This window comes from Entelurus aequoreus, linkage group LG19 (assembly GCF_033978785.1).
Source record: "Entelurus aequoreus isolate RoL-2023_Sb linkage group LG19, RoL_Eaeq_v1.1, whole genome shotgun sequence".
NCBI classification, from domain to species: domain Eukaryota; kingdom Metazoa; phylum Chordata; class Actinopteri; order Syngnathiformes; family Syngnathidae; genus Entelurus; species Entelurus aequoreus.
The window spans coordinates 5,396,414-5,424,355 of record NC_084749.1 but is presented as its reverse complement, the minus strand read 5'-3'; the positions used below and the strand labels follow the sequence as shown (position 1 = coordinate 5,424,355).

General features: G+C 38.8%; 2 protein-coding genes across 5 annotated transcripts in view; both read left to right on the top strand.

Moving 5' to 3' along the window:
- Nucleotides 1-11,949, top strand: part of haus5 (HAUS augmin-like complex, subunit 5) — a 40,545-nt gene extending 28,596 nt beyond the window's left edge. The window contains exons 16-19 of the mRNA XM_062027729.1: nucleotides 1,986-2,082; nucleotides 2,273-2,411; nucleotides 6,412-6,544; nucleotides 11,404-11,949. Coding sequence (XP_061883713.1) covers nucleotides 1,986-2,082; nucleotides 2,273-2,411; nucleotides 6,412-6,544; nucleotides 11,404-11,503 — 469 coding nt within the window. The 3' untranslated portion in view covers nucleotides 11,504-11,949. The remainder of the gene's footprint in view (nucleotides 1-1,985; nucleotides 2,083-2,272; nucleotides 2,412-6,411; nucleotides 6,545-11,403) is intronic.
- A 1,547-nt stretch (nucleotides 11,950-13,496) lies between these two features.
- The window catches only part of sin3b (SIN3 transcription regulator family member B), a 76,150-nt gene continuing 61,704 nt past the window's right edge, over nucleotides 13,497-27,942 (top strand). For 2 of the 4 annotated variants that reach the window (XM_062027723.1, XM_062027722.1), the window contains exons 1-2: nucleotides 23,109-23,591; nucleotides 27,803-27,909. In XM_062027723.1, coding sequence (XP_061883707.1) covers nucleotides 23,481-23,591; nucleotides 27,803-27,909 — 218 coding nt within the window. In that variant the 5' untranslated portion in view covers nucleotides 23,109-23,480. Of the gene's footprint in view, nucleotides 13,585-23,108; nucleotides 23,592-23,875; nucleotides 24,163-27,802; nucleotides 27,910-27,942 lie in introns of those variants that run through there. The other 2 variants (XM_062027725.1, XM_062027724.1) reach the window with 2 other exon arrangements.

Sequence of the window (27,942 nt, the reverse complement as noted above, 5' to 3'; positions counted from 1 at the left end):
CTGAAACTTTATGTGCAGTTAATCATGTGACCGCCTGGCTCTGTTTGATTGGTGAAACGGAGTCAAACGTCACCAGTGACTGTATTTGATTGGTGAATTGCAAGCATGCATAGATCCTACTTTGAAGGTCTGTCTGACAAACCAAAACAAACAAAGCGTGCATTAACAGATGGATAAAAATCAGTAGCGAGTAGCGAGCTGAATGTAGATAAATGGAGCGGAGTAAAAATAGCGTTTCTTCTCTATAAATATACTCAAGTAAAAGTATGTTGCATTAAAACTACTCTCATGTTTGTGTGTCCTCAATTGCTCTCATTTGCTCTGTTTGTTGTTGTTCTTAATGTTGCTGGGACGGGTTTGGTTTTGGAATTGGATTGCATTATTGTGGTATTGTTGTATATTGTTTTGGTTGATTGATTAATAAATTCATAAAAATAAAATTAAAAAAACTACTCTTAGAAGTACAATTTATCCCAAAAGTTACTCAAGTAGATGTAACGGAGTAAATGTAGTGTGTTACTACTAGGGATGATACTCAAAACCGGTTTTCCCGGTTGTTTGATAAGAAAAGAACCGAGTCCTCGGACTCGAATCCCTTTTTGAGAACCGGTACCCGTTATCGAGACCACTATAGTAAAGGAAAAGAGTTGATTCTTTATTCGAATCCCGTCCCGACCAGAAATGCTCCGTGGGACATCACAATAAATTATGTCACGTAGCTCAGTCATTAGGCGCAGATAGCGAAAGCAGGAAAACAATGGACGGGAAAAAGCGCTCCAAGGTGTAATAAAGTTCAAAACAAAAGCTATAATCCATCGAATAGAGAGATTTTAGCAGGGTAAAACACATGACCAACACTTTTACCACCAACCGGAAACATAGCAACCAGGCTAGCAACGCACCTCCTTTACGGCAGCTGTCGCAACGTTCTTAATGCAACCGCAGCACATACATATATATACAACACATCTCCCTTTTTTAACTTTTGTTTTTCTTTCCTTGTAAACGTTACAAAATCACACTGTAGATGTGTTGTCTGTCTAACTATAAATAATGCAGACGAGGCGTGTTGGCTGACTTCTTGACGTTTACTTTCACAGCGTGGCAACATGCAACACTTTTCGGGGCTACCGCGCATGCTCGTAACTCCCGTTGCATGCTGGGTAGTGTAGTTGTTATATTCTCTCGCTCATAACATTTTTCCCCCTATAAAGAAATAATGTTAACTCAATAAAGTGTATTTCTTTTTTTAGCTTTAACTTTTCATTTTTTAGCATTGTAACCACATTTGCAAACAACTTTTCTCTTCATAGAATTTTCTTTCAATAAAGAAATAAAGTGCAAAAATGTCAAAGCGTCATAACAAACAGTTATGTTCCAATAGCAGCAGAAGTGCACTTTTTGGAGAGCTGTATTATTTTCAGTTTTGTGCCCATGGGACTGATTTTATTTAACACTATATTATTATTTATACACCTATAGTGATCACAGAGACAGCTTGTTTTTGTGTTACTGTATATATTTGTTTCTCTGAAAAATCCCACTTAATATACTTTGGGTAACAACAGTCAATATTTATTTATTTTATTTTATTTTTTTAGGTGGGTAACAGTCAATATTTATTTATTTATTAGATTTTATTATTTTATTATATAATAAAAGTGAGCTTTTGTTAAACCAAATATTGTGTGTTTTTTTCCATATACAACAACCTATCTGGACTCGATAAGAGAATCGATAAGGAATCGGTTCGATAAGAGGATTCGATAATAGGCTCGAACTCGATAATTCCTTATCAAACATCATCCCTAAATGGTACCCATCCCTAATCACTCATGAACACTTCTGTTCACACTTTGTGTTTTGGTATGCAGCCAGGAAGGCTTTTTTTTTTAACTGGCTTGGGCTCCATCCTTAACTCACTGAGACGTTTTAAACAATGACTATTGTTGACAGAAAAAAATCAGTCAAACTTGTCCCCTCAGAACGCAAAGAATCCCGGCATCGCGGCTCTCCATCCATCGCCTGCAGTCTCCGACCTTCAGCAAGCTGTGTGGAAACATGGCGTTCCCTCTCTACAGGGTGAGCGCGTAACACTTCCATCTGTGGTGATCAAACGTTTTGTTCTCGCACGCTACCACACAGCGCTCTGTGAGTTTGAGACATGAGTCAGCAAAAAGCCCTCCTGAATAGATTGTTGCGATTCTTCAATGTACTCATATTTGTTGACCTTGGTTCAATTAATGCTACTGCACTGATTTGCCCCCCTCAGGCTCCAGAGGAGTTGTGCTCCAAGGCGCGCAGGGACCAGCTGGAGTTGCGTTTTCTCCGTCAGCTACTCCAACTTCACTCCACCACTTTGCGGAAATCAGCGAAGGGGGCGGAGCTATTCCTTGCATCCGATCATAAAGGTAATCAAAATCAAATGGACTACCGTATTTTCCGGATAATAAGGCGCACTGCTGATGAGGGTCTATTTTCATACATAAGGCGCACCGGATCATAAGGTGCATTAAAGGGGTCATATTAGGATATTTTTCTAAATGGAAAAGACTTCCTTGTGGTCTACATCAGTGTTTTTCAACCACTGTGCCGCGGCACACAAGTGTGCCGTGAGATACAGTCTGGTGTGCCGTGGGAGATTATCTAATTTCACATATTTGGGTTAAAAACATTTTTTGCAAACCAGTAATTATAGTCTCCAAATTATGTGTCGTTGTTGTTGAGTGTCGGTGCTGTCTAGAGCTCGGCAGAGTAACCGTGTAATACTCTTCCATATCAGTAGGTGGCAGCCGGTAGCTAATTGCAGGTAAAAAGGTGTCTTATGCTTAAACCAAAAATAAACAAAAGGTGAGTGCCCTTAAGAAAAGGCATTGAAGCTTATAGGGAAGGCTATGCAGAACGAAACTAAAACTGAACTGGCTAGAAAGTAAACAAAAACAGAATGCTGGACAACAGCAAAAACTTACTGTGGAGCAAAGACGGTGTCCACAATGTACATCCGAACATGACATGACAATCAACAATGTCCCCATAAAGAAGGATAAAAACAACTGAAATATTCTTGATTGCTAAAACAAAGTAGATGCGGGATTTATCACTCAAAGGAAGACATGAAACTGCTACAGGAAAATACCAACAACAAAAAAAAAGGCACCAAAATAGGAGCGCAAGACAAGAACTAAAACACTACACACAGGAAAACATCAAAAAAAAAACTCCAAATAAGTCATGGCATGATGTGACAGGTGGTGACAGTACACCTACTTTGAGACAAGACCTATACTGATGCATGCTTGGTTATGGTTTAAAGTCATATCCAACAATTGCGACAATGACTTTTAACTGTCAACTGAGTTTATGATGTCTGCGGGTGGTGTGCCTCCGGATTTTTTTAACGCAAAAAATTTGCCTTGGCTCAAAAAAGGTTGAAAAACACTGATCTACAGAACATGCAATGGTGGTTCTTTGCTCAAAATGTTGCATAGATGATGTTCTACACATCATCTTCAAGTCGCTTTCTGACAGTCACTTCAGGATGCGCTGTTTTGTGGGCACTCTTATTTACGTGCCTCCACTTGGACAGCGTCATCTTTGTTGTAGCGGTGTAGCGTGCAAGGACGGGAGTGGAAGAAGTGTCAAAAGATGGAGCTAACTGTTTTAATGACATTCACACTTTGCTTCAATCAATGACGGAGCAGCATCTCCTCATCCGTGGCTCACTAGTGCAACAACAACGCCCGAAATGTGTCCCGTGAAAAAACGTCCCACCGGAACTCTCTAATAACTAAAGTTCCTTGGGTGAATAATGTAAACTCACTATACCGGTATGTTTTAGTGCTTTCATGGTGAGTTTACTGACAGATATAAGTAGGGATGTCCGATAATATCGGCCTGCCGATATTATCGGCCGATAAATGCGTTAAAATGTAATATCGGAAATTATCGGTATCGTTTTTTTATTATCTGTATCTGTTTTTTTTATCTATTGTTTTTTTTTTTTATTAAATCAACATAAAAAACACAAGATACACTTACAATTAGTGCACCAACCCAAAAAACCTCCCTCCCCCCATTTCTTTCTGTTATCAATATTCTGCTTCCTACATTATATATCAATATATATCAATACAGTCTGCAAGGGATACAGTCCGTAAGCACACATGATTGTGCGTGCTGCTGCTCCACTAATAGTACTAACCTTTAACACTTCATTTTACTCATTTTCATTAATTACTAGTTTGCATGTAACTGTTTTTATATTGTTTTACTTTCTTTTTTATTCAAGAAAATGTTTTTAATTTAGTTATCTTATTTTATTTTTAAAAAAAGGACCTTATCTTCACCATACCTGGTTGTCCAAATTAGGCATAATAATGTGTTAATTCCACGACTGCATATATCGGTTGATATCGGTATCGGTTGATATCGGTATCGGTAATTAAAGAGTTGGACAATATCGGATATCGGCAAAAAGCCATTATCGGACATCCCTAGATATAAGTAAGAACTTTACACTACTTTATATTAGAAATGCCCCTTAACAAGAAGATAGAGAAAAAGAAGAAGCTTATCCGGGACGGTTTCCTGCTGGCCCCACTATGGACTGGACTCTCGCTGATGTGTTGGATCCACTGTGGACTGGACTTTCACAATATTATGTCAGACCCACTCGACATCCATTGCTTTCGGTCTCCCCTAGAGGGGGGGAGGTTACCCACATATGCGGTCCTCTCCAAGGTTTCTCATAGTCATTCACGTCGACGTCCCACTGGGGTGAGTTTTTCCTTGCCCGTATGTGGGCTCTGTACAGAGGATGTCGTTGTGGCTTGTGCAGCCCTTTGAGACACTTGTGATTTAGGGCTATATAAAGAAACATTGATTGATTGATTATCAACTACGGACTACAATAGCGGACATGCGCAAATTTTCAGGATTTATGCGGTCCTTATACACACACACTTAGGGATGTCCGATAATGGCTTTTTGCCGATATCCGATATTCCGATATTGTCCAACTCTTTAATTACCGATACCGATATCAACCGATACCGATATCAACCGATATATACAGTCGTGGAATTAACACATTATTATGTCTAATTTGGACAACCAGGTATGGTGAAGATAAGGTACTTTTAAAAAAAAATTATAAAATAAAATAAGATAAATAAATTAAAAACATTTTCTTGAACAAAAAAGAAAGTAAAACAATATAAAAACAGTTACATAGAAACTAGTAATTAATGAAAATGAGTAACATTAACTGTTAAAGGTTAGTACTATTAGTGGAGCAGCAGCACGCACAATCATGTGTGCTTACGGACTGTATCCCTTGCAGACTGTATTGATATATATTGATATATAATGTAGGAAGCAGAATATTGATAACAGAAAGAAACAACCCTTTTGTGTGAATGAGGAGGGAGGTTTTTGGGGTTGGTGCATTAATTGTAAGTGTATCTTGTGTTTTTTAATGTTGATTTAATTTTTAAAAAATTAAAAAAAAACGATACCGATAATAAAAAAAACGATACCGATAATTTCCGATATTACATTTTAACGCATTTATCGTCCGATAATATCGGCCTGCCGATATTATCGGACATCCCTACACACACTATAATAATACTCGTACTTCTGACTACGGTAGCCGTAATGCGCCGACAATCCATCAAGCGGTGCGGCTTCAAAGTCGTACTAAAACATTTTGAAAGATTTCTGAGCGCCGTGTGTAATATACTTTATTTTCAATGGAACATTTACAGTTTTGATGTTGTTTACTAGCGTCATATTGCAGTCTACACATACCTCTTTTGTGTGACTACCATCTACTGGTCACACTTATCATAACACCATGTACCAAATAAAACAGCTTCAAGGTCGGTAAGCACAACCAGAATTATTCAGTACATTATGCGCACCGGGTTATGAGGCGCACTGTCGAGTTTTGAGAAAATGAAAGGATTTTAAATGCGCCTTATATTTGCATATAACGAGATTAAGGACTCCAATTTAAAACAAGTAAAACACTAACATAAAATCTGCTTAGGGAGAAGAATTATCTTATCAGACAGAAAATAAGCAAGTATCACCCTTATTTGAGATATTTCATCTTACTTAGATTTCAGTTTTTGCAGTGTGGAAAATAAAACCATATAAAAGGGATTTTGTACCATTGAACCACTTTTACAAACATGCCAAAGTCACATATAGCCAAAGAAAAATAATCTGTGCAAAATTAAGGAAACCAAGTTTAACATACTAATATGTGTGTAAATGTTTGACCATTTATGATAAGACTTCAGAGTTGCATTATTCTGCTGCATGTTGATGAGGGGAATCACTGAGTGGTTCTGATGAGGACACCTTTTGCTGATATTGACCCTATTATGTTTTCATATTTTCAAGCCTTGCTCTCCAGAGTCAAAGAGGAAGATGCAAAGTTGCTGCAAACTCTGGTCCCGAGAGTTCGAGCCCTCACCCAAAGATGTGCACAAGGTGTTACTTACGGAGAACACGGCAAAAGTGCCATATCTTACTGGTAAGACACAATCTACGGAATGCTCTCCTGTAAAATGCAACATTCATTTTGGCAGTTTACTGCATACGAACGTAAATCAAAGATGACTATTTGCCTATAACTTTGGTTTAAGTAAAAAAGGCAGCTACATACAGATGATGTTGTCTTATTGTGTCTATTATGGGCGTAACAGTAGACGTACATGTATTTTTCGGTACATTAGCGTATTGCTTTCCCACACGGTACACATTAAATATCAGGGACAGGAAGTGTACATTCAGCGTTGCAATGGAGTACAATTAAACCTTGATTTACGGACCCCTCTATTTGCGTAACCATGTCTCCGTGTCTGAGGGCATCCTTCATTTATTTTGTGTTCCAACTGCAGACAAAGCAGGGCACAGCATTTTTGGGGAGGTGTAGCCCTCCACGTCACTTGTCCGTTCTCACTGCTTCAGCCCGTGTGCCTTTTTCTCACTTTTGATAACTCACTGAGTCCCAAAAACAGACCAGCGTGAAAAAAGGAGGGAATAGCTATGGAGTTAAAATAGACTATTTACGCAGAGTACATTATTGGCGCTCACAAGTATGGAACAATTGACGAAGCGGTCTTCGTACCTCGGCAAGTTTTATTTGTGATGAGACCCGACTTTTCTGGGGAAAAATATGCCAGAGCAGACTCATTTCACAGACTCCTCCTTTCTCTTCCTCTGTGTGCTGCTTTCTCTTCAGCTCCTCTGTCGATGTTATTGTGGGTGGATTTTACTTTTTATAATGTTTATTATTGTCACAATATAGTTGTTAAACTTAAGAATGTTTGTAATTTCTGATCCTTTGTGAGGGCACCAAAGGGATTTCTGTGTGTGTACGCATGTTGGCAGAGCAGCGCATACAGCACAGTTCAGCTCTGTGTTTTGGCTTGATGATAAAAAGACCTCCTTGTTATGTTGAAACATGTTCAAAAACCAATTAGGTTCGTAAATCGAGGTTGCACTGTACGCTTAAAATGGAACAAAAAAGCCAGGTTTATGGCAGAGAAGCGTACCGTATTTTTCGGAGTATAAGTCGCTCCGGAGTATAAGTCGCTCCGGAGTATAAGTCGCTCCGGAGTATAAGTCGCTCCGGAGTATAAGTCGCTCCGGAGTATAAGTCGCACCGGTCGAAAATGCATAATAAAGAAGGAAAAAAACATATAAGTCGCACTGGAGTGTAAGTCGCATTTTTTGGGGAAATGTATTTGATAAAAGCCAACAGCAAGAATACACATTTGAAAGGCAATTTAAATATCTAAAGAATAGTGAACAACAGGCTGAATAAGTGTACGTTATATGAGGCATAAATAAGCAACTGGTATGTTAACGTAACATATTATGGTCTAGTCCAGTGGTTCTTAACCTTGTTGGATGTACCGAACCCCACCAGTTTCATATGCGCATTCACCCAACCCTTCTTTAGTGAAAAATAAAATGGTTTTTTTTCAAATTCAAGACAAAGTTATATGTTTTTGGTAACACTTTAGTATGGGGAACATATTCTAAGTAACAAAGACTTAATTTAGAGTATTTTGGACACTAGGGGAACATATTCTAAGTAACAAAGACTTAATTTAGAGTATTTTGGACACTAGGGGAACATATTCTAAGTAACAAAGACTTAATTTAGAGTTATTTGGTTAGGGCAGGGGTCGGCAACCTTTACCACTCAAAGAGCCATTTTGGAAAGTTTCACAAATTAAAGAAAACAATGGGAGCCACAAAAAAAATTTGAAAATTTAGTATGAAAAACACCACATACAAAGCTTAAATTGCTTAGCGCTATGTTAACCAGGGGTCTCTGACACACGCACCGGCACGCATCTTAATAAGGAAATTTAATGTTAGTGCGGCCCGCGACTTTTAATTGAATGGCGCTTGATAGCGTCTTTCTTGCCAACCCTCTCAATTTTCCGGGAGACTCCCAAATTTCAGGACGTGCTGGCACTGCTTTTAGCGCCCTCTACAGCCTGCCCAAACAGCGTACCTGCTTGGCCACATGTTGAATGCAGCTTTTGCTTGCTCACGTAAGTGCCAGCAAGGCATACTTGTTCAACAGCCACACGGCTAAATAATTTATTTTTATTTTTATTTTTATTTTTTTGTTGATTTCATTAAAAAAAATTTAAAAAAAAAAAAATAATAATAATTTATTTTTATTTTTATTTTTATTTTTTTTAATGAAATCAACATAAAAAACACAATAGTTACATTCTATATCAATACAGCCTGCACGGATACAGTCCGTAAGCACACATGATTGTATTCATTTATGTAAAAAAAATAAAAATAAATTTTAAAAAAATACACCCCCCCCCCCCCTCCCCCCACCGGTCCGTGGGACAAATTTTCAAGCGTTGACCGGTCCGCAGCTACAAAAAGGTTGGGAACCACTGATGTAAGAGACTAGAGCAGTGGTTCTTAACCTGGGTTGGATGGAACCCTAGGGGTTCGGTGAGTCTGGCTCAGGGGTTCGGCGGACGTCGAGACACACCCGACTCATCGTGTAAATAAAAACTTCTCCCTATCGGCGTATTATGGATACGGCAACAGCTGACTGGTTTGCAGGTGTGTAATTTGTTGTGAGTTTATGCACTGTGTTGTTTTGTTGTTTGAACAAGGTGATGTTCATGCACGCTTCATTTTGTGCACCAGTAAAAAAAACATTAGTATGGGGAACATATTCACCATTAATTAGTTGCTTATTAACATGCAAATTAGTAACATATTGGCTCTTAACTAGTCATTAAGTACTTATTAATGCCTTATTATAACCCTAACCCTCACCCTAACCCAGGGGTCGGCAACCCGCGGCTCCGGAGCCGCATGCGGCTCTTTGGCCACTCTGATGCGGCTCAGCTGCATACTCGCCGACCCTCCCGGTTTTCCCAGTATACTTAACGACCCCCCCGATTTTCCCAGGAGACTGCCTCTCCTAGAAATCTCCCAGGGAAAATATTATCCTATTTTCACTCTAATTACTTAATCAAGGGTGTGCCCTAATGGCACTGCATTAATTGTCCTCTATAGCATGTACAAACAGCGTGCAAGCCCGGCCACATGTTATATGTTGCTTTTACTTGCACACGTAGGCGACAGCAAGGCATACTTGCTCAACAGCCACACAGCTTACACTGACGGTGGCCGTATAAAACAACTTTAACACTCTTACGTTACAAATATGCGCCACACTGTGAACCCACACCAAAAAAGAATGACAAAAATATTTCTGGAGAACATCCGCACCGTAACACAACACAACAAATACCCAGAATCCCATGCAGCCCTAACTCTTCCGGTCTACATTATACACCCCCGCTACCACCAAACCCCCCCACAAATCAACCCCCCCCCCCCCCCCTCTCCGTGCGTCGGTTGAGCGGAAGAGTTAGGGCTGCATGGGATTCTGGGTATTTGTTGTGTTGTGTTTATGTTGTGTTACAGTGCAGATGTTCTCCAGAAATGTGTTTGTCATTCTTTTTTGGTGTGGGTTCAAAGTGTGGCGCATATTTGTAACGTAACAGTGTTAAAGTTGTTTTTGTACGACTACCGTCAGTGTAAGCCGTGTGGCTGTTGAACAAGTATGCCTTGCTGGCACTTACGTGAGCAAGCAAAAGCTGCATTCAACATGTGGCCAAGCAGGTACGCTGTTTGGGCAGGCTGTAGAGGGCGCTAAAAGCAGTGCCAGCACGTCCTGAAATTTGGGAGTCTCCCGGAAAATTGAGAGGGTTGGCAAGAAAGACGCTATCAAGCGCCATTCAATTAAAAGTCGCGGGCCGCACTAACATTAAATTTCCTTATTAAGATGCGTGCCGGTGCGTGTGTCAGAGACCCCTGGTTAACATAGCGCTAAGCAATTTAAGCTTTGTATGCGGTGTTTTTCATATTAAATTTTCAAATTTTTTTTGTGGCTCCCATTGTTTTCTTTAATTTGTGAAACTTTCCAAAATGGCTCTTTGAGTGGTAAAGGTTGCCGACCCCTGCCCTAACCAAATAACTCTAAATTAAGTCTTTGTTACTTAGAATATGTTCCCCTAGTGTCCAAAAAACTCTAAATTAAGTCTTTGTCTTGTTTGTGCGGCCCGGTACCAATCGGTCCGCGGACCGGTACCGGGCCGCGGCCCGGTGGTTGGGGACCACTGTCTTACATGAATGAGCTAAATAATATTATTTGATATTTTACGGTAATGTGTTAATAATTTCACACAAAAGTCGCTCCTGAGTATAAGTCGCACACCGGCCAAACTATGAAAAAAAACTGCGACTTATAGTCCGAAAAATACGGTATACGGAATGCAGAGCACAACTAGCCAAGTGTGTACAATCAGATTCAGACAGCGCAGCGTAGTCATGGCTAGTGATGGTGTGAAGGAGAAGCCACAGGTGTTTGTTTTTATATTATTCATTTAACACTGTTAACACAATGTTTATATTTTGCGTTTTGTTCCCTTACTGTACCCAAAAAGAGCCGAACCGTGACCTTAAAACCAGGGTACAAAACGAACCGTCAAAACAAACCGGGTTAAAAAATAAATAAAAATCCTCGAATCCGTTATAGAGTGAAGCTTTGTGTCATTGACTATTATACTGGAAAGTTGTGTACTTTCAGATTGGTATGACGTCATATGTTCACTTGTCACAGGTGAAAATGTGTGTGTGTGTGTGTGTGTGTGTGTGTGTGTGTGTGTGTGTGTGTGTGTGTGTGTGTGTGTGTGTGTGTGTGTGTGTGTGTGTGTGTGTGTGTGTGTGTGTGTGTGTGTGTGTGTGTGTGTGTGTGTGTGTGTGTGTGTGTGTGTGTGTGTGTGTGTGTGTGTGTGTGTGTGTGTGTGTGTGTGTGTGTTCATTCAGGTGGGATCAACCAGCACAACATGTCCTCTCTGAAGTCCTCCATGGAGGGATGACTTTTCAACAGTGGCTCCAGAGGTGGAAACTGGCTGCCAAAGTCTAAGTAAAGGGGATTACTTTAATGTAACAAAACTGTCAAGAATACAGTCGAAATTCTCGCAAGTTATTTCCTCATCACAAATTGTTTCTGTTTTACCGTCTTGTGTTTACTAATAAATATAGTCCAGTTCTCTGTCCTTGTCCTCCCAGGAATGAGCTCACTGGGACTCGATGCTCCACAGTCTCCTTTGAAAGCACAGACACGGCTAATTATGACTACTAATTATTAGAAGTCTTAAAGGTTTTTCATGAAGTAATCGCTCCTTTCTAGCAGAGCAGGGGGTGGACAGACCTATACATATATCGACCACGTCGATACCAAAGATGGTATCGGTTGACACATTGCTAGTTTTTTGTCCTACAAATGTTTTTTTTCTCTTGTTATAAAATGAATACATTTTGGCAAGATGAGACAATGATAAATATTGTTAAGTTAGTGGCCACAGGATGGCTTTGGGGGCATAAAATCAAAGGATAAGAATAACTAGTAGTTTGTTTACTGTACTTATTTAGCAATATTGACTTATTTTGCTCAAATAATTGCATGTAATAAAATGGGAATTGTTTAATAGTTTTATATTATTCTAGAGATGTCGATAAATGCGTTAAAATGTAATATCGGAAATTATCGGTATCGTTTTTTTATTATTAGTATCGTTTGTTTTTTTGTTTTTGTTTTTAAAATTAAATCCACATTAAAAACACAAGATACACTTACAATTAGTGCACCAACCCAAAAAACCTCCCTCCCCCATTCACACTCATTCACACAAAAGGGTTGTTTCTTTCTGTTATTAATATTCTGCTTCCTACATTATATATCAATACAGTCTGCAAGGAATACAGTCCGTAAGCACACATGATTGTGCGTGCTGCTGGTCCACTAATAATACTAACCTTTAACAGTTAATTTTACAAATTTTCATTAATTACTAGTTTCTATGTAACTGTTTTTATATTGTTTTACTTTCTTTTTTATTCAAGAAAATGTTTTTAATGTATTTATCTTATTTTATTTTATTCATTTTTTTTTAAATTACCTTATCTTCACCATACCTGGTTGTCCAAATTAGGCGTAATAATGTGTTAATTCCACGACTGTATATATCGGTTGATATCGGTATCGGTTGATATTGGTATCGGTAATTAAAGAGTTGGACAATATCGGCATATCGGCAAAAAGCCATTATCGGACATCCCTATATTATTCCCATAAATGCGCAATACAAAACGTGTTTATCTAAAAACACTTGTCCTGTCATTCATTCTGATTATTATCGTGATCCACAAAGTATAAGCAAACTCATTTAACGATCTCAAAAACCAAGTAAAAAGTGTCTGTATCGGCAATATTGACCTGCATCACAGGTGTCCAACGTGCGGCCCACGGGGCATTTGTGGCTCGCCACACCCAGGAATTAATATGCGTACTTTTCTTCATAAATGTATTCAACTTTCCATTTTGACAGAAAAAAGACATGTTCTTTTATGCAATCTCGTATCATTATAACTTTATCTAATATTGCAACACATATTGTCATATATTCCAAACGGTTTTTTTGTTAAAATAAAAACAAATGCTTAAAAAGCCATCCAGTTATCTATCAAATTGTGCATTGTAAAAATGTTGGTAAAAAACTGGTTGCTCAGTCGCCAAAAAAACAAAACTGGTGTTTTTTATCCATTTAGACCAGAGGTGGGCAACCCGCGACTCTAGAGCCGTATCGGCTCTTTAGCGCCGCCCTAGTGGCTCTCTGGAGCTTTTCCAAAAATGTATGAAGAATGGAAAAAGATGAGGGGGAAAAAAATCAATTTTTTTGTTTTAGTATGGTTTGTGTAGGAGGACAAACATGACACAAACCTCCCTAATTGTTATAAATCACACTGTTTATATTAAACATGCTTCACTGATTCGAGTATTTGGCGAGCGCCGTTTTGTCCTACTAATTTTGGCGGTCCTTGAACTCACCTTAGTTTGTTTCCATGTATAACTTTCTCCGACTTTCTAGGACGTGTTTTATGCCACTTCTTTTTCTGTCTCATTTTGTCCACCACACTTTTAACGTTGTGCATGAGTGCACAAAGGTGAGTTTTGTTGATGTTATTGACTTGTGAGGAGTGCTAATCAGACATATTTGGTCACTGAACGACTGCAAGCTAATCGATGCTAACATGCTATTTAGGCTAGCTATATGTACATATTGCATCATTATGCCTCATTTGTAGCTATATTTGAGCTCATTTAGTTTCCTTTAAGTCCTCTTAATTCAATTTATATCTCATGACACACTATCTGTATGTAATATGGCTTTTAATTTTTTGCGGCTCCAGACAGATTTGTTTTTGTATTTTTGGTCCAATATGGCTCTTTCAACATTTTGGGTTGCCGACCCCTGATTTAGAGTAATATTCCATAAAAACACCAACCGTAGAATTTACAGGAACTTTTTTTTAAATCTGTAAAAACCATAGTAAATTTTACAGCCACATTTTTGCAACTGAGCTGTCAGTTTTGTGGGGTTTTTTTTGCTGTAAAATCTACAGATCTTTTTTTTTTACGTTAAAATATGTCTACTTCGTAATTGTGTAATAATAACATGAGGCAATTTATAGGGATGTCCGATAATATCGGCCTGCTGATATTATCGGCCGATAAATGCGTTAAAATGTAATATCGGAAATTATCTGTATCGTTTTTTTTTTTTATCGTATCGTGTTTTTTTTTGTTTAGTTTTTTTTAATTAAATCAACATAAAAAACACAAGATACACTTACAATTAATGCACCAACCCAAAAAAAACCCCTCCTCATTCACACAAAAGGGTTGTTTCTTTCTGTTATTAATATTCTGCTTCCTACATTATATATCAATATATATCAATACAGTCTGCAAGGGATACAGTCCGTAAGCACACATGATTGTGCGTGCTGCTGCTCCACTAATAGTACTAACCTTTAACAGTTAATTTTACTCATTTTCATTCATTACTAGTTTCTATGTAACTGTTTTTATATTGTTTTACTTTATTTTTATTCAAGAAAATGTTTTTAATTTATTTATCTTATTTTATTTGATTCATTTTTAAAAAAAAGGACCTTATCTTCACCATACCTGGTTGTCCAAATTAGGCATAATAATGTGTTAATTCCACGACTGTATATATCGGTTGATATCGGTATCGGTTGATATCGGTATCTGTAATTAAAGAGTTGGACAATATCGGATATCGGCAAAAAGCCATTATCGGACATCCCTAGCAATTTATAATCATATCATTTACCGTGTTGAATACAAAAAGCAAACTTGATCCTGCTACTCAAGATTGGACAACGATTATTTTCAAAATAAGACAAAAAAATAGAACCTCAGATAAAAATCCAACTTAAAACATGTGTATGCACGTACAACACTAGTTTAAACCTTTTAGCATGTCAGTATGTGGAATTAAATTAGGGAACGAGTAAAGCAAAGTAGTTGAATGACGTACTGTTATCCAGTTTAAGAGGCTATTTCAACTACAAGTGTTTACAAGGAAGAAGAATTATGACTTATTGAAAATAAGATAGGATTCAGTCAATGAGATAAATATTAACTGACAGGACTGTTGTGTTGACAAATCCTTGATGTCAGTTGTGTTACAAAGTGAGTACAAGAAATACATACATGTGTTAGGAATTGCTGTGAAGTGGTAAGATCAAATAAGCTTTGCTTCTTCCTACTCTTTTTTTTGGGCATGCTGTAAAGAGAAATTGAAAGTGTAATGTATCATGTATCAAACTGTATACATCAGGGTGTAAAACTTAAGGCACATTATTTTATGTGGCCCGTGAACAAACATCCTTCAATCAAGTACCTTATCTCTTCTTACTAAATGTTTTAGTTCCTTCCATTTTGACAGAAAAAATATATGTACTGCATTCATTTGTATACATTTTTTAAACTTTAATATTATTCAATATTGCAGCAAATGTTATATTATACTTTACAAATATTTTTTTGTTCCAATTAATACTTCAAGTTAGGCCCCAGCGACACGGAGAGGGGCAAGCGGTAGAAAATGGATGGATATTTGCTTGCCCTATGACTTCAGATTAGGGATGTCCGATAATGGCTTTTTGCCGATATCCGATATTCCGATATTGTCCAACTCTTTAATTACCGATACCGATATCAACCGATATATGCAGTCGTGGAATTAACACATTATTATGTCTAATTTGGACAACCAGGTATGGTGAAGATAAGGTACTTTTTTAAAAAAATTAGTAAAATAAGATAAATCAATTAAAAACATTTTCTTAAATAAAAAACAAAGTACAACAATATAAAAAACAGTTACATAGAAACTAGTAATGAATGAAAATGAGTGAAATGAAGTGTTAAAGGTTAGTACTATTAGTGGAGCAGCAGCACGCACAATCATGTGTGCTTACGGACTGTATCCCTTGCAGACTGTATTGATATATATTGATATATAATGTAGGAAGCAGAATATTGATAACAGAAAGAAATGGGGGAGGGAGGTTTTTTGGGTTGGTGCACTAATTGTAAGTGTATCTTGTGTTTTTTATGTTGATTTAATTTTTTTTTAAAAACGATACCGCTAATAAAAAAAACGAGACCGATAATTTCCGATATTACATTTTAACGCATATATCGGCCGATAATATCGGCAGGCCGATATTATCGGACATCTCTACTTCAGATCAAGTTTAATTTTATTTTTTTAGTAAAATTCTCGTGACTGAGTTGCTTTTGCGTTTTTTACCCTAAAAATCTAGATTTTTATTTTTATTTTTTACATGGTACATAAAAATATATAATCAATGCATAGGTACGTTCATTTATTATCGGCTGTTAGAAGCAACGTGGCCCTCAATAAAAACAGTAAAGTACAGAATGTACTCTGTATCAAGGTGATACCATATTTGCAGTATCGCCCCTGCTGGGGTTATTTTGTAAACTGGGCTCCTCCCATTGTCACGCATGCGCTCTTCAATTCTTCACTCCCTTTTTTTTTTTTTTCAATCCGACTCCAAGCTTCCGGACACAGAGAAGCAGAGCTGCCGCCGAATTTAAAGAGACAGGCGATAGTTATTTAAAAAAAGTGGTCCCCAACCACCGGTCCGGGGACCGGTACCGGTCCATGACTTATTTGCTACCGGGCCGCAGAGAAACATTAAATAATTGATAAATGACTGCGTTTTCTCCGACTTAACTTTGGTCTGTCCCCTTAGACCAGGCCTGGGCAATTATTTTGACTCGGGGGCCACATTTAGAGAAAAAAATGTGTCTGGGGGCCGGTATATCTATTTTTAGGAACGCTAATACAAAACCTCACAATAATGTCTCATTGAATGCTAAAAACGTCATGACAGACCCGCCTTAAAAAACGTAATGGAATTTTACATTTTCCTATGAAGGATAAAACACTGAATATTGACAACATATGAATGTCACACCCCCTTTTGATCGACATATTTTACAATCATGTGAAACGCAACAAAAATGCAACAAACAGTGAAATATGAACGCGAAGGGTACAAAATGAACCAACTTACAATCTGATATATCACTAAGCTTTAGAACTTTGTTGTGAAAATCTCCTTCCGCGTCTGTGGAAACGCTTCCCGCCCACACTGCTTGGTGCCTCGTCTGAGCTGCTGTGACGTCGATTACCATAGTAACTAATTAGATGACCATAGTAACTAATTAGATGACCATAGTAACTAATTAGATTACCATAGTAACTAATTAGATGACCATAGTAGCTAATTAGATGACCATAGTACACTGTAAAAAAAATTCTGTAAAAAAACGGTCATCTACTGGCAGCTACGGCTTCCAAACGAAAACCATAAAATTAAAGTAAAACACTGTAAACCAAATAATTATCAAAAACATTATAATTACATAAATTTTCATGAAACGTTTTACGGAAAAATATCGTAATATTACATGAATTTGAAAGTAATTTAAGAAAAAAATGCTATGTATAATTAATTTGGTGTTTTTTCTGTAAAAAAAAAATTGAAATATACATAGTTTGTCATTACTGGCATATTACCGTAATTTCCGGACTATAAGCCGCACCTGACTATAAGCCGCACCAGCTAAATTTAGGGGAAAATACAGATTGCTCTATATATAAGCCGCACCCGACTACAAGCCGCAGGGTTTTGATGTGTAATTAGCGTAGTATATAGGGGTTCCTGCTACCACGGAGGGGATTGTCGGGACAGAGATGACTGTTCGGGAACGCAAAGTGTCCCATTTATTAAAAATAAATCTTTCAATCATTCAATCAAATTTTCACATCTTTGACATGGCGAACAGCATTCGTGCAGAGTACAAATAATACAACGGTGCAAAGTAATACAAAGTGCTCGCCTGTACGTTATCAAAATAACCAGCCTACCGGTATATGAAAAGTCAGTCTTTAATCATTGTGTCATCGTCTTCCTCCTGCGTACTAAAACCACCGAAATCCTCTTCGTCGGTGTCGGAGAAGAACAGGCCGTAAATAAGCCGCACCCTTGTATAAGCCGCAGGGACCAGAACGAGGGGAAAAAGTAGCGGCTTATAGTCCGGAAATTACGGTACTTAAATAACAGGCGGAGTGTTTATTTACAGATAATGTCTTCAATTCTACAGTTTTATAAACTATTTTAAAAAATAGAAAAATTACAGTAGAAATTTAGAGTAAATTAACCATAAAAATGGGATTTTTTTTTTACAGTGTAACTAATTAGATTACCATAGTAACTAATTAGATTACCATAGCAACTGGTATATCATCCAAAAGCGCCGATTCCAACCATTGAAATACTTAGTATAGTTCAAGACTTACAGTCATTAGAAAACATCATAATGGCAGCTACACTTTCCATCTTAAACATCTAAAAAAAAATGTTTGGGAATGTCTGGCGGGCCAGATTGAAAAGCTTAACGGGCCGCATGTGGCCCCCGGGCCTTAATTTGCCCAGGTCTGCCCTAGACGCACCAATAAGCTTGTTTATACATGTACAATAAAACTCCTCATAGGAAGTTTCCATTTGTTTTGTGACATGATTAATGACACATTAATGAACATATCACATATAAATGTGACAGATTGTAACCAAAGGCTGATTTCCATCTGCATCTCATTGCAAAGAAACAAGCCCAGGGCTCCCACTAATTCAGCGTTATGCTGAGTTGTATTTTCCATGCACTTATTTTTGCTGTATTTATCTGGTACAAGTGGAGAGCCGGTCCCTGAAAATAATGCCTACATTAAACCCGGTCCCTGGTGCAAAAAAGGTTGGGGAACATAGATTTAAAACACGATAAACAGCAACTAAGTCCCCCCTTCTGAGGCGTCTCGACTCGGCTCGTACATTTCGACCATGTCTCCCCAAAGTCTCGTGTCCCGTGTCAAACTTAAGGCACAGGGGCCCGGACTGGCCCGCCACATCATTTTATATGGCCCGTGAACAAAATATCCTTCAACCAAGTACCTTATCTCTTCTTACGAAATGTATTCGTTCCTTCCATTTTGACAGAAAAAAAAATATGCACTGCATTAAATTGCATACATTTTCAACTTGAATATTATTTAATATTGCAACAAATGTTATATCATACTTTCTAAAAAAAAATTCCAATTAAGACTTAGGCTCCAGCAACCCCGAGAGGGACAAGCAGTAGAAAATGGATGGATATTTGCTTGACCTCTGATTTCAAAGCAGGTTTATTTTAAGTTTTTTGGTAAAATTCTCGTGATTTTTCGTTTTTTTTTAAAGCGTACATGAAAAAATATAATTAATGCATAGGCAAGTTCATTTATTATTCGCTGTTACAAGCAATGTGGCCCTCAATAAAAACAGTACAGTACAGAATGTACTCGGTATCAATGTGATACCATATAGGTTGCATACTTGCCAACCCTCCCGTTTTTAGCGGGAGAATCCCGGTATTCAGCGCCTCTCCCGACAACCTCCCGGCAGAGATTTTCTCCCGACAAACTCCCGGTATTCAGCCGGAGCTGGAGGCCACGCCCCCTCCAGCTCGATGCGGACCTGAGTGGGGACAGCCGTTCTCACGTCCGCTTTCCCACAATATAAACAGCTTGCCTGCCCAATGACGTCATAACATCTACGGCTTTTAGAGAGTAGAGTGCACAACAAGGAGAGAGAGTTCTTGGTTTCTTATGTGGGTTTATTGTTAGGCAGTTTCATTAACGTCCTCCCGGCGCACTAACAACACACAACAACACACGTCACGTTTAGTCTACCGTAAAGCAGTTCGTCTGCAGTAAACAGCAATGTTGTGACACTCTTAAACAGGACAATACTGCCATCTACTGGATAGCCTGCAGAACACTGAAATTCAAATATTTTATTTATATGTATAATAAAATTTAAAAAAATGTAAACAAATATATATATAGCTAGAATTCACTGAAAGTCAAGTATTTCATATATATATTTATATATTATATATATATATATATATATATATATATGAAATACTTGATTTGGTGAATTCTAGCTGTAAATATACTCTCCTCTTAACCACGCCCTTAGCCACGCCTCCCCCCCCCCCGACCACGCCGCCCCACCCCCCCTACCTCCCGATATCGGAGGTCTCAAGGTTGGCAACCTGGTTGTGAGTTCAAACCCCAGGCCGAGTCATACCAAAGACTATAAAAATGGGATCCATTACCTCCCTGCTTGGCACTCAGCATCAAGGGTTGGAATTGGGAGTTAAATCACCAAAAATTATTCCCGGGCGTGGCCACCGCTGCTGCTCACTGCTCTCCTCACCTCCCAGGGGGTGATCAAGGGTGAAGGGTCAAATGCAGAGAATAATTTCGCCACACCTAGTGTGTGTGTGTGACAATCATTGCTACTTTAACTTTAATTTTAGCACCGCCCGCGACCCCGAGAGGGACAAGCAGTAGAAAATGGATGGATATTTGCTTGACCTATGATTTCAAAGCAAGTTTATTTTAATTTTTTCAGTTGTTTTTTTTACAGCGTACATAAAAAATATATAATAAATGCATAGGCAAGTTCGCTGTTACAAGCGTAGTGGCCCTCAATAAAAACAGTACAGTACAGAATGTACTCCGTATCAAGGTGATACCATATTTGCAGTATCGCCCCTGCTGGGGTTATTTTGTAAACTGGGCTCCTCCCGTTGTCGCGCATGCGCTCTTCAATTCTTCACTCCCTATCATGTATCAAACTGTATACATCAGGGTGTCAAACTTGAGGCACATTATTTTATGTGGCCCGTGAACAAAAATATCCTTCAATCAAGTACTTTATATCTTCTTACTAAATGTTTTAGTTCCTGCCATTTTGACAGAAAAAATATATGTACTGCATTAAATTGTATACATTTTAAACTTTAATATTATTCAATCTTTCAACAAATGTTATATCATACTTTTTTTGTTCCTATTAATACTTAAAGATAGGCTCCAACGACACCAAGAGGGACAAGCGGTAGAAAATGGATGGATGGATGGATATTTGCTTGACTTATGACTTCAGATCAAGTTTACTTTTTTTTTTTTTTTTAGTAAAATTCTCGTGACTGAGTTGCTTTTGCGTTTTTTACCCTAAAATCTAGAGTAGTTTTTTTTTCACATGGTACATAAAAATATATAATCAATGCATAGGTAAGTTAATTTACTATCTGCTGTTGGAAGTAGAGATGTCCGATAAAAATGCTTTAAAATGTGATATCGGAAATTATCGGTATCGTTTTTTTTAATTATCGGTATCATTTTTTTTTTTATTTTTTTTTTTTTTTATCAAATCAACATAAAAAACACAAGATACACTTACAATTAGTGCACCAAGCCAAAAAAGCTCCCTCCCCCATTTACACTCATTCACACAAAAGGGTTGTTTGTTTTTGTTATTAATATTCTGCTTCCTACATTATATATCAATATATATCAATACAGTCTGCAAGGGATACAGTCCGTAAGCACACATGATTGTGCGTGCTGCTGCTCCACTAATAGTACTAACCTTTAACACTTCATTTTACTCATTTTCATTCATTGCTAGTTTCTATGTAACTGTTTTTATTCAAGAAAAGGTTTTTAATTTATTTATCTTATTTTATTTTAAAAAAAAGGACCTTATCTTCACCATACCTGGTTGTCCAAATTAGGCATAATAATGTGTTAATTCCACGACTGTATATATCGGTATCGGTAATTAAAGAGTTGGACAATATCGGATATCGGCAAAAAGTCATTATCGGACATCCCTAGTTAGAAGCGTAGTGGCCCTCAATAAAAAACAGTACAGTACAGAATGTACTCCGTATCAAGGTGATACCATATTTGCAGTATCGCCCCTGCTGGGGTTATTTTGTAAACTGGGCTCCTCCCATTGTTGCGCATGCGCTCTTCAATTCTTCACTCCCTATCATGTATCAAACTGTATACATCAGGGTGTCAAACTTGAGGCACATTATTTTAAGTGGCCCGTGAACAAAAATATCCTTCAATCAAGTACTTTATATCTTCTTACTAAATGTTTTAGTTCCTTCCATTTTGACAGAAAAAATATATGTACTGCATTAAATTGTATACATTTTAAACTTTAATATTATTCAATATTTCAACAAATGTTATATCATACTTTTTTTGTTCCAATTAATACTTAAAGATAGGCTCCAGCGACACCGAGAGGGACAAGCGGTAGAAAATGGATGGATCGATGGATATTTGCTTGACCTATGACTTCAGATCAAGTTTACTTTTTTTTTTTTTTTAGTAAAATTCTCGTGACTGAGTTGCTTTTGCGTTTTTTACCCTAAAATCTAGAGTAGTTTTTTTTTTACATGTTACATAAAAATATATAATCAATGCATAGGTAAGTTAATTTACTATCTGCTGTTAGAAGTAGAGATGTCCGATAAAAATGCTTTAAAATGTGATATCGGAAATTATCGGTATGGTTTTTTTTATCGGTATCATTTTTTTGTTTTTATCAAATCAACATAAAAAACACAAGATACACTTACAATTAGTGCACCAACCCAAAAACATCCCTCCCCCCATTTCTTTCTGTTATCAATATTCTGCTTCCTACATTATATATCAATATATATCAATACAGTCTGCAAGGGATACAGTCCGTAAGCACACATGATTGTGCGTGCTGCTGCTCCACTAATAGTACTAACCTTTAACACTTCATTTCACTCATTTTCATTCACTACTAGTTTCTATGTAACTGTTTTTATATTGTTGTACTTTCTTTTTTATTCAAGAAAATGTTTTTAATTTATTTATCTTATTTTATATTTTTAAAAGGACCTTATCTTCACCATACCTGGTTGTCCAAATTAGGCATAATAATGTGTTAATTCCACGACTGTATGTATCGGTATCGGTAATTAAAGAGTTGGACAATATCGGCAAAAAGTCATCCCTAGTTGGAAGCAATGTGGCCCTCAATAAAAACAGTACAGTACAGAATGTACTCAGTATCAAGGTGATACCATATTTGCAGTATCGCCCCTGCTGGGGTTATTTTGTAAAATCGGCTCCTCCCCTTGTCGCGCATGCGCACCTCATTCTTCACTCCCTTTTTTTTTTTTTTCAATCCGACTCCAAGCTTCCGGACGCGGAGAAGCAGCGCTGCCGCCGAATTTAAAGAGACAGGCGATAGTTATTTAAAACACGGTAAACGGCAACCATTGTCCCCCCTCTTCCGATGCGTCGCGACTCGTACATTTCGACGATGTTCCCCCAAAGTCTCGTCGAGTGAAGCCGACCCGTCTCGTCTCGCCCTCCGGCTGCCCACTTCACTTCCCCGCCGTTCCGTTAGCGACGAGCCAGGCTAAAGTGAGGGCTCGCTGGGCTCCGACTGGCAGGCTGGCTCCCCCGACCGAGAGGACGCTTTGTCGGCTAGCCGAGCACCGGAGCTACACCGCAGCCTAAACTCTCACACACACCCCGCTCTCGATGGCGAAGATCCAGGCGCACAGCGCGGCCAAGCAAATCAACCAAATCCCGGACAAGCCTTACGTTATAACCCAGAAGCAAGTGCAGCAGCAGCACTTCCAGAAGCTGAAGGTAAGCAGACGACGGCGGAGGGAAAAAGGGGGAGGAAAAAGTGCCCTCAACCATTTTGTTTCATTACACCGGCTGTGTTGGAGTAGTGGAAGCCGTGTGAGCTAACCCTCGCTCGGCCTGCGCATTCAAAGTCATTCCCTGCTTGACAGCACCACATAAAGTGCATTTTTGCAAGTGACAGCCCACTCGGTGCTACTTTGTGTTTCTACCGTGTCATTGCCCACAGCAAACTCAGAAAAAAAAAAAAAAAAAAAAAGCAGCTCGCTGGTGGGAAGTTCCTCCTTGTTCCTTTTTTTTCCCTCTCTCAGCCACCCCGAACAAAGTGGTGCACGTCAGCCGAGAGAGAGAGGCTCCAACTTGGCTTCTTTACACCCTTCAAGCTGGTTAAAATGGGCGACGTCTAAAGCGAGTGTGGAGGGGAGAAACGTGTTGTTATGAGGAGTTCTTGTCGTCATTTCACCGGCTAATGCTAACTAGCCCTGCAGAGATATGTGACAATGCTTTGTGTACTCCAGGGGTTTCAACCACTGTGCCGCGGCCGTGGGAGATGATCTCATTTCACATATTTGGGGTAAAAATATTTTTTGCAAAGCAGTAAATATAGTCTGCAAATGATGTGTTGTTGTTGAGTGTCGGTGCTGCCTAGAGCTCAGCAGAGTAACCGTGTAATACTCTTCCGTATCAGTAGGTGGCAGCCGGTAGCTAATTGCTTTGTAGATGTCGGAAACAGCGGGAGGCAGGGTGCAGGTAAAAAGGTACTTAATGCTTAAACAAAAAAATAAACAAAGGGTACCGTATTTTTCGGAGTATAAGTCGCTCCGGAGTATAACCCGCACCGGCCGAAAATGCATAACAAAGAAGAAAAAAAACATAAGTCGCACTGGAGTATAAGTCGCATTTTTTGGGGAAATGTATTTGATAAAAGCCAACAGCAAAAATAGACATTTGGAAGGCAATTTAAAATGTCTAAAGAATAGTGAACAACAGGCTGAATAAGTGTACGTTATATGAGGCATAAATAACCAACTGGTATGTTAACGTAACATATTATGGTAAGAGTCATTCAAATAACTATAACATATAGAACATGCTATACGTTTACCAAACAATCTGTCACTCCTAATCGCTAAATCCCATGAAATCTTATACGTCTAGTCTCTTACGTGAATGAGCGAAATAATATTATTTGATATTTCACACATAAGTCGCTCCTGAGTATAAGTTGCACCCCCGGCCAAACTATGAAAAAAAACTGCGACTTATAGTCTGAAAAATACGGTAATGCATAAACAAAAAGGTAAGTTCCCCTAAGAAAAGGCATTGAAGATTAGGGAAGGCTATGCAGAACGAAACTGAACTGGCTACAAAGTCAACAAAAACGGAATGCTGGACGACCGCAAAGACTTACTGCGGAGCAAAGACTTACTGCGGAGCAAAGACGGCGTCCACAATGTGCGTCCGAACATGACAATCGACAATGTCCCCACGAAGAAGGTTAAACACAAAGTAGATGCGGGAAAGCGTGCCGTAGGAGATGATCTAATTTCACCTATTTGTGTTAAATATATATTTTTTGCAAAGCAGTAATTATAGTCTGCAAATGATGTGTTGTTGTTGAGTGTCGGTGCTGTCTCGAGCTCGGCAGAGTAACCGTGTAATACTCTTCCGTATCAGTAGGTGGCAGCCGGTAGCTAATTGCTTTGTAGATGCCGGAAACCGCGGGAGGCAGCGTGCAGGTAAAAAGGTACTTAATGCTTAAACAAAAAATAAACAAAAGGTACTGTATTTTTCGGAGTATAAGTCGCTCCGGAGTATAACCCGCACCGGCCGAAAATGCATAATAAAGAAGAAAAAAAACATAAGTCGCACTGGAGTATAAGTCGCATTTTTTGGGGAAATGTATTTGATAAAAGCCAACACCAAAAATAGACATTTGAAAGGCAATTTAAAATAAATAAAGAATAGTGAACAACAGGCTGAATAAGTGTACGTTATATGAGGCATAAATAACCAACTGAGAAGGTGCCTGGTATGTTAACGTAACATATTATGGTAAGAGTCATTCAAATAACTATAACATATAGAACATGCTATACGTTTACCAAACAATCTGTCACTCCTAATCGCTAAATCCCATGAAATCTTATACGTCTAGTCTCTTACGTGAATGACATAAATAATATTATTTGATATTTCACACATAAGTCGCTCCTGAGTATAAGTCGCACCCCCGGCCAAACTATGAAAAAAAAACTGCGACTTATAGTCTGAAAAATATGGTAATGCATAAACAAAAAGGTAAGTTCCCCTAAGAAAAGGCATTGAAGATTAGGGAAGGCTATGCAGAACGAAACTGAACTGGCTACAAAGTCAACAAAAACGGAATGCTGGACGACAGCAAAGACTTACTGCGGAGCAAAGACGGCGTCCACAATGTGTATCCGAACATGACATGACAATCGACAATGTCCCCACGAAGAAGGATAAACACAAAGTAGATGCGGGAAAGTGTGCCGTGGGAGATGATCTAATTTCACCTATTTGTGGTAAAATATATTTTTTGCAAAGCAGTAATTATAGTCTGCAAATGATGTGTTGTTGTTGAGTGTCGGTGCTGTCTAGAGCTCGGCAGAGTAACCGTGTAATACTCTTCCGTATCAGTAGGTGGCGGCCGGTAGCTACCGTATTTTCCGCACTATAAGGCGCACCTTCAATGAATGGCCTATTTTAAAATTGTATTCATATATAAGGTGCACCGCGTTATAAGGCGCATAGATTAGACGCTACAGTAGAGGCTGGGGTTACGTTATGCATCCATTAGATGGAGCTGCGCTAAATGGAATGTCAACAAAACAAATAGTGATTGTACTGACACTTCTACTTGCTGCTCTCTGCTCAACAACCCACTGTTCCAGTTTGTCCTCCAACTGTAGCCATCTCGCTTTGTTCCCTCGGAAACTCTGTTTGGTCTTCTTCACTTGGCGCAGGTCATCATGTTGCTTCCTCCACTTCCGCACCATTGATTTGTTCATGTTAAATTCTCTCGCTGCTGCTCTATTCCCGTGTTCTACTGCGTGACTGATCGCCTAGAGTTTAAACTCTGCGTCGTAAGCGTGTCTCTTAATAGGAGACATTTTTGGGTCTTTACATAGGTCTCGCAACTACGGTAAGCAGCCGCCAACTACGGTAAGCAGCCGCCAGCTTCATTTTCCCCCGTAAAAGAAGCGCTTCTTCTTCTACAGTAAGCAGCCGCCGAGTTCATTTTCCCCCGTAGAAGAAGAAGCTCTTCTACGGGGGAAAAAGAAGTCGGCATAGTTACCGTAATTGCGAGACCTGTTGTGGCTCAATATTGGTCCATATATAAGGCGCACCGGATTATAAGCGCACTGTCAGCTTTTGAGAAAATTTGAGGTTTTTAGGTGTGTGCGGAAAATACGGTAATTGCTTTGTAGATGTCGGAAACAGCGGGAGGCAGCGTGCAGGTAAAAAGGTATTTAATGCTTAAACAAAAAAATAAAAGGTAAGTGCTCCTACGAAAAGGCATCGAAGCTTAGGGAAGGCTATGCAGAAGGAAACTAAAACTGAACTGGCTACAAAGTAAACAAAAACAGAATGCTGGACGACAGCAAAGACTTACTGCGGAGCAAAGACGGCGTCCACAATGTACATCCGAACATGACATGACAATCGACAATGTCCCCACGAAGAAGGATAAAAACAAAGTAGATGCAAGGTCAAGGTGGGATGTGACAGGTGGTGACAGTACACCTACTTTGAGACAAGAGCTATAGTGATGCATGCTTGGTTATGCTTTAAAGTCATATCCAACAATTGCCACAACGACTTTTTACTGTCAACTGAGTTTCGTTTTTTAATGATTTCTGCTGGTGGTGTGCCTCCGCGTTTTTTCAACGCAAAAAATGTGCCGTGGCTGAAAAAAGGTTGACAAACACTGCATTACTCTCACCCATCCCCGATGTGTGGCCAATAAAGAGCAGTGAGCGTGTTTAGGTCGCCACGCATTTGTTGACATATTTACTAATAGTACACAGCTGCTAACTTGAGCGTTTTGTTGACAGAGCTATTAACCGGGGGACAATGGACGTGGTTAGCTGAGAATGTGTGCTGGCGGAGGCTTTTGAACGACACCACAGCTGATTCAGCATCCTCTGCATGCAGACTTTTCATGCTCCGCATGTTTGCCCTTGCAGGTGGAAGATGCCTTGTCATACCTGGACCAGGTCAAGATCCGCTTCGCCAACGACCCCGGCATATACAACAAGTTCCTCGACATCATGAAGGAGTTCAAGTCACAGAGGTATTTCTTTATGTGCTAACTGTGTTGAGCTAA